The sequence below is a fragment of the Gavialis gangeticus genome, unplaced genomic scaffold (genome assembly GCF_001723915.1).
Source record: "Gavialis gangeticus isolate Ggan-Ray unplaced genomic scaffold, GavGan_comp1, whole genome shotgun sequence".
In the NCBI taxonomy this organism is placed as follows: domain Eukaryota; kingdom Metazoa; phylum Chordata; order Crocodylia; family Gavialidae; genus Gavialis; species Gavialis gangeticus.
The window spans coordinates 62,479,745-62,487,505 of NW_017728994.1; the positions used below are offsets into that span (position 1 = coordinate 62,479,745).

Consider the following 7,761-nt stretch of genomic DNA (forward strand, 5'->3'; position numbering starts at 1 on the left):
AGCTGCAGGAAAACTTGCAGCCACCCAGCTGTGCCTGCCTCTCCCTGGCCGATCTGAATCAGCACCAAATCTCTGATTCCAATTCAACCAAATCAAATGAAGACAGTGACAACCTCATCAACTCACACTGCCAAACTTTCAGACTCATGGGGAGACTCACAGACTGAATGACTCAGCTCTGCAGGCTGGAACTGGCCCACTGGCCATATTTTGAGCACTACTGCAGTAAAGATGTTATACAATTAAGACAATTTGAATTTGCGACTTTATAAATCCTGTGTAAAGGATATAAAAAGGTCAGACACACAGCTGTTAGCCCTCAGTTAGCATCTTATCAAATAAATGGTTCTGAATCACACAGCATTACAATTCTTTACAAATACCCTACGCTACAGATTTTTTCAATGCCCAGAAAGCCATCTTCAAGTTTTCCAAGTCAAGTTTCAGAAAGCTCTGGCACAGCTATTCACCAGCCACAAAGTCAAGAATAGAAGCCACCTTTAATCTTGGAAAGTTCTTATGCACAGCACACTAAACCAAGTTTAAGTCACAATGCTCCAGCACTCTCTCCAGAAGACTTAAGCCTCTCAACACACAGACCTTGGCTTGAAAAGCTTACGCCAAGATCAGTGCTGATGCTAAGAAGCCTGAAGTGGGAAGCACTGCAGATCTAGAATTCCCATAGAAGTATTTTAGAAGTATACTTTTCAAGCTTTCAAGACACATATAACTACTTACTCTACTCCAAATCCCTGTTGATTCCATGCTTGGCTATACATTCCATATGATGGTACTTGCCACCCGTTAGCCATGTATTGCCCATACTGCTGAGGATTTCCATACACTTGACTCCACTGTCCCCACTGACTGTAGTCCACCTAAGGAAAAAAAAAAATTCATGGTTCCATGGACAGAGTAAGTAATATGTTTGCTGACAAGGTCAAATATTTAACCTATGGAATCCTGGCTGAAATCAGTTTTTTAGTTTTAACAGAAAAATAAGGAAAAAAAATTGCTTCTGCAATACTGAAATTAAAATTAAGGTTGCATTATTAAACTAGTTAGCTGGAGCTTTACCCAGTCCTCATAACTATAACAACTAGATTTTTTTTACCCCCAAAGTCACTCCCACACTTGAATCAGACAGAAGTGATATTTCAGCAAAACCACAAGCCCAACCTGATCAACTAGGTTACATAAACAAAGATGACTAAACATGTGATCTCACTAAGAACTTTACTATCTAATTCAGAATGATTCACAAACTAGTGATGATCATTTAATGGAGCACATCAGTTTTTACACTCCATTATTTCTGTGAAACACTAAACAAATTTTCCTAATAGGTTAAATTTTAGTTACCTGTTGGAAGTTTTTAGTCATGTCAGGGGATTCTTTACCCCAATAGCATTTAACAACATGTCCTTCAATCGTAGTTCCATTAACTGAAACAATTGCATGTGCAGCACTTTCGTGGGTTGAAAACCTAGAGAGGACAAACAGAAATGAAACCCATGCTACTCTGATGAAGTTTTAATTTAACGTTAAAAGCCACCATTGCAGGAAATGGACATAGCTTGTTTCAACTATGACAGTCTTTATAGGCCTTCATCTTCCGAGATCCAAATGCATAATGAGATGTTTAAAGCTCCAAATTTTCCTATGAACATACACTTTAATAGTGACAGTATTTGGAGTATCTTCAAATACATATTACCTAATGATGCACGTAAGAAATTAAACAGTAACTACATTTTCAATAATAGCCTTACCTGACAAATGAGTAACCTTTCTCTGGAAAAACTCTTATTTCCATGATCTGTCCAAATGGTGAAAATGTTTGTCTCATAAGTTGATCTAAAATAGATGCAATGTTTTTCAAACAAATAATTAGTGATTTTGGTGCACAAAAAGAACAAAAACAAACAAAAAACCAAAAAACGAGTGAAATAATAATACCTGTTAATCCAGAGGCAATTCCTCCACAGTAAACAGTACAATTTTTTGGACTTGACTGATTTACTACATCTTCAAATCTCAGTTGTTTTGTGCTATCTATATTTAGAAGGAAAAAAAACACAGAAGGCTCGAATCTGTTTTCAATTATTTTGTACAGAATTATACATTTGGCGTATGCATCCTATGTTTTAAAAGGAAAAAAAAAAATCAGTGGAAAAAACCTACAGTGGACTTGATTCACGAGGCCTTTATTATTTAAGGGCTGAATATCAAATATTTTGAATTAGGAATGAAGTGAATTTGGTTGTTAGACTACTCCTAAACAAAAATGTTACATTGTTGATACTAAACAGTCCATATATACTCAAGAGCAAAAATAGGATAACATATGAAGTCTTACTTTCTTGTGTACTTTTAGGTGCCGGTGGTTTTCGTGTCGCCCAGTTAGTTCTAATCTGACGGCCTCCCAACCACTGGCCTCCCATGTGCACAATTGCGTTTTCTGCATCCTGAAGGAGAGCAAAATAAGAACATTTTCAACAAGTACAAACAAGAGAGAAGGTGACTAAGTGTATACAGCCTATTACTTTTGAGAATTAACTTAGTTGTCATTAGGATCAATTTATACACAAGAGCAAGGCCACTTACTACTCAAGTTTATCCAGCATTCAAGATAAAGAAGTTTCAGCATAAAAAAACTGCAGTACAGGAGTTCTCCACTTACCTGATACATGGCAATAATGCTTAACATGTTGCGAGTCCAGGTTTAATACTTATGGCTTGCATTGTAACCAACTCTGGTTATCTGCATATTGGTTAAACAGATAAACCACTCAAATACAAAGCATCATTTTCAAGCCCACTTTCTACTTTGTAACTTAACTGAACTGCTGTGGTTAACTGCACAGTAACTGTACCCTTAGTAATTAAATATATTCCATTTAACTGGATGGAGAGTGAAGGAGAAGCAACTGTGAAAGAGCTGCTTTAGAAGCCTAGAAAAATGAGGGGAGCTGGTCATTTTAAGAGCTGCTAACACCACAGCATTGAAAGTGTAGTGTACTTAAGCAACACTGTTTAATTGAATTCAGATAAGTGCATGGCCTTTTTTCAATCCTGAGGCTCTGCTATGAAACACAGGACAAAGGTTGAACTGTATGTTAAGTGCAGACGCTACTTGTAATGGGGCTCACCACTAATAAACATTATAAACAGAAGTTAATTGTGAGAATGATTTTTTTTTTTTTTTTTTTTTTTTTTTTTACAGAGAGAAGCAGCGCATGCACAAGTTGAAAGGCTCTTTAAGGGTTTATCTAGTAGGATCTCCCTAATGTTATAAAGATGATGCAATGCAAAGAAAGTGAGAACAAGTAGAATAAAAGGCTGGGAGGAATTTAAAAAGAATAGAAAGGGTAGTTAGAGATTACTGACCCTGCAGTGTGGTAAACACTTTCAAGAGGTTCTAGCTACTTTTTCTGCCACAAAGAACAGTCATTAAACACCTTGCAGGTTGGACCCAAAGTCCCTTAAGGAAAGAGTGAGAGTCTTAAATATGATCCAGGAAGGGGAAGATAATCCAAGAAGATCAGGACAGCACACCAAGTCATTTTAGAATAATTAAATTTTCTATTAAGAGAAAAGATAACTGAACTGCAAAAGCTTTAGTACCTATGAAAAAGAAGAAAAGCACTTGAATTCTTGTTGGTTGGTTTTGATTTGTTTGTTTTTGGGGGGGAGCTTACAAGAGACCCTCGCCATTCGCGGGGGATATGTTCTAGAGATCCCCATGAATGGGCAAATCCACAAATACTGTACTGCAGTGCTTCTCAAAGTGGTGGTCCGCAGACCAGTGCCGGTCCACAAGCCACCGGTCACCAGTCTGCAGCAAGTTACCAGGAAAGAAAGAAATATATTTTCAGAAGCATAACACTGATGTCATAGCGCCACAGTTCGTACGTTCCAAAACTCCAGGTGATGTCACGTCCTGCGAGGTGAGGAAAGAGAAAGAAAGAGCTGGCCGCACATTTGTGTAGCACTGTTACATGCAGTTGCTGCCACCGGCTGAACCAGGCACCGGTCCCTGGCCTGCTGGAAAAAAAATTGCTGGTCTGAAACAGATAGTTTGAGAAGCACTGCTGTACTGTACCAATAATAGGCTAGGATAAACAGGATGGAGACAGTAAATTCCAATAAAATGCTAACTAGTGTTTTATTTCCTCCTCTAATAAAACCCTAAGCTGATACTGCAACATACTGAATGTAAAAGTATCACCAGAGCATAATTACAAAGTGTCATCACACTGCCCAGGGAAAGAGTGGGTTGGCACGAAGCACCACGAATATTTGAAATCGCAAATCTGTGAATAGTGAGGGTTTCCTGTATTTTTTTTTTTCTGGGTGGGGGGCTTAACTGAAGATTGTTTTATACTAAATTCAACACCTATTTATCTCTAAAAATACCAAGCTTTAAGTTGATGGAAGTTGTTACTGTCACCACACTTACACTGTCAAAGTAAAAGTCAATTTCACTATTTCTCCTACACACAGTTAAATTTCAGTAGAAAACCCAGCCCTTGGGTAAAGGCATCACAACGAAAAGGGACGTTTTTTGGTTTTTTTTAACATGCCTGTAAAGTTACCCAAACTGGTAAAACTAAATTGATGGGGTCAGTATGTGCTACCACACCCAACTCCTTTCTTATGTATTCAAAATCATTCAAATTGCTGTTCCTTTAATGAGTGATCTGTATGACTATTGCTCCAACTAGAGATCAAGTTTAAAACTGCAATGTGACTACTCACCAGTTTGTTATAAAATGATACAAAACCATAGCCTTTTGATTTTCCAGTTGCCATATCTTTAACTACCCGTGCATCCCTGTGAAAAGAAGCACAGCTATATGAGGGAAATATTATTAACCTTTGAAATAAAAACTAAAAGGAACCACACACACTGTATTGTGAGCATAATTTTTTTCTCTTATAAATTCAGTTAGCCCTAAAACTATAGTCATTCCTGAACTCTCCCTACAGCCTCTTTACCTGTTAGAAAAAAGCAGTAGGACAAAAAATAACATGTAATAAACATGCAACCTATCCACATAACCTATACTGGCTAAAACTAAAATGTTCAAATTTTGAAGTTTAAAAAGGAACAGTTTCCTTTTCTAATATTCTATTGGCTAGGGTCGTCTAAGGTTTACTGTTCTATAATATTACTGTAACAATTCTATCTACTTTACCATGCATTCTCTAAATAGTTAAATGTCTTCTGCCTAGTGATACAAAATATATGAAATATTAAAAAATTGAAAAAGAGGAAAAAAAATAGGAATTAAAAGGCATACATGGCCTGTTAACAGATTTCTTTATTTTTCTTGGTCAATTCTCTACCATCATTTTGGAGTTTGGGCAGCTGTAAATTTTGAAAAATTGACATTTTCAGAAATTTAAGAAAGGAGAATAAAACTAACAACAATGCTAAGCACACCAGTACGAAAACAACAAATTTACACAGAAATTTTTAGTGAGTAAGTTAAAATGATTGGAAATATAGAACTGCACTGAATATAGAATGTTAAAATGTAAATACTAAAATATGTATATATAAATAATGTATAATAAGAATAAATAGAAATGAGAAAAAATCTACAACTGAGTTCCAGTGTGCACAGTTCCTTGCAGTTAGCCTTCAAGATCCTGTCCATTCTTATGAGCAATTCTGCAAAATAACCAGAATGCTATTACTTTTAATTGTGACTTGGACTTAAAAAAACTGCAGGTCTCAGGTATAAATATAGATTGAGAAACAGAAGCCTGTATATTCTTTTTATATTGATTTTTAAACAATACTACTTACCACATTTAGAGATAAAAAGCAAAGTAAACAAAATAGCAGAAGGTAAGAAATAAGGTTTATGGTTCATTTAAAAATAAGCGCACAGAACAACAAGAGAAAAATGAGAATTTTTGTTTTTAGAAATATTTCGGCAAAGTAGTATAAAAATGTTCACGTGTAACTTTAAGGATTTTAAGAGAGAAGATATAAGGAGATTAATGTACTTTTTTTTGAAGTAGCTAACTTAAAGACATACATACTAGCACTCCTTGCAATGTTCAATTAAAGCATATATTTTGAAATATGATCTCAAATATAATAGCTATGAAAACTTTAAAGATTTCTCTCAACTGGTAGAAGTGTGCATAGTACTGTAAACACAACATTCTTCCACTGACATATTGTAACTTTCAATTTATCCCCTCCTAAAAACTGGAAAGTTTTCATACTTGAGGATTTTTGCTTTTAACAAGACATGTTCACAACTTAAAACTCTACTAGTTATACCAGCTGTATCACAGAATTATACCCTAATTAACTGCTTTTCTGTTACCTATGCAAATTTTAGATTCAGTATACACCCCTTGAAATTTCCCCGAGTCACTATTCTGCACACAAAAGTTGAACAAAATATTATTTATGCTAAAGAAGTATTGCTTTAGTAACTGTTTGATTAGAAATATGACGGAACTTAGCATATAAAATCAGGTTAAAAGCATATTGCTTTCAACAAAGTGAAGACAAATTGGCGCACAAAATTCATTTACTGTATTTACAAACATGCAAAACACAAGATGAAATGTAACACTTCTCACTGCCCACCCAATATAAAACTCTTATCACACAGAGAAATAATCTGAAAGAGATGAAGAAATATCATTTTAGAAAGAAGCAAACTTAATATAATTCTCCCTGACGTGATGTTTGCAGTATTGATCATGATACTTACGATATTTTACCAAAGGGAGCAAATGCTGACTTGATGTCTTCTGTTGTTATTTCTGGACTTAAATCCCCAACAAACACATGGAAGTGATCTGAAAATAAAGGATTTACTAATCAAATATTTAACTGTTATCTAGTCATTTAAATCATTACGCCCTTCTCAGAAAAAGATACTTTGAGCTCAGCACTGGGAAGCCAGGAACACCCACATTCCGTTTGATGTTCAGCAGCAATTTAAACTTTCCATCTGAGTTTCCCAATTTGCAAAGCAGAGCAAGAAACAGGGAGAATTAGTAAGTAAAATGCCACAAATCTTAGTGTTTCTGCTATGAAAACACTTGATGGTGAGGGAAACCATTTCATTTAGATGTATTTGTGACTGCAACTATATTTCTATACAGATATTTTGTAATGTAACACTGCATTACTTACTGGATGTATCTTTTTTCTGGCTACTTGGTGTTGTTGCCCAGTTTACTTTGACCTCCTGAAAATAAGTGTAAGCTTTAGTATAAATTCATAAAACTACTGCATATTGTAAACTCATTCACAGGCAAGTTAAAGCAGTACAAAGCCTTCTATAACAGGAAACATCAGATTTTCGATTACCACAGCATACAGATATTTCTTAACTAAATACACGGTACAAATGTTCAAAATGATCTTCACTGAAGTTATTCACTTAATAATTTAAGTATTTTACATAATTTTTCTTAAATCTTAGCTATAAATAGCCAACTTACCTTTCCCAAAATTTTTCTCCCATTCATAGCAGCTAATGCAGCAGCTGCATCTCTGTGTTCATAAAATTCCACAAAGCAATAAGGGTCATTGCTTGTATGCTGCAAAACAGAAAATCCAACAGAAGAGTTGACCCTTCTGCTATCGGGTTGCTGAGAAGAAAATCCAGGAAAATATATTACTTATAGCTAGAAATTTTAAGAATGATACTGCAATTAGTTTATGAAATAGCCTTTGAAATAACATTTTAAGAGTGTAAACTGGACCAATTTTCTTTT

The 7,761-nt window shown here is 35.3% G+C and overlaps 1 protein-coding gene across 4 annotated transcripts in view; it reads right to left on the bottom strand.

Moving 5' to 3' along the window:
- Window positions 1-7,761, bottom strand: part of TIAL1 (TIA1 cytotoxic granule associated RNA binding protein like 1) — a 35,704-nt gene that overhangs the window by 5,924 nt on the left and 22,019 nt on the right. For 2 of the 4 annotated variants that reach the window (XM_019502913.1, XM_019502914.1), the window contains exons 3-11: window positions 7,486-7,584; window positions 7,175-7,229; window positions 6,747-6,834; window positions 4,762-4,837; window positions 2,360-2,468; window positions 1,960-2,055; window positions 1,773-1,857; window positions 1,363-1,486; window positions 739-878 (exon numbers count right to left, since the gene is read on the bottom strand). In XM_019502913.1, coding sequence (XP_019358458.1) covers window positions 739-878; window positions 1,363-1,486; window positions 1,773-1,857; window positions 1,960-2,055; window positions 2,360-2,468; window positions 4,762-4,837; window positions 6,747-6,834; window positions 7,175-7,229; window positions 7,486-7,584 — 872 coding nt within the window. Of the gene's footprint in view, window positions 1-738; window positions 879-1,362; window positions 1,487-1,772; window positions 1,858-1,959; window positions 2,056-2,359; window positions 2,469-4,761; window positions 4,838-6,746; window positions 6,835-7,174; window positions 7,230-7,485; window positions 7,636-7,761 lie in introns of all 4 variants that reach the window. The other 2 variants (XM_019502911.1, XM_019502912.1) reach the window with 1 other exon arrangement.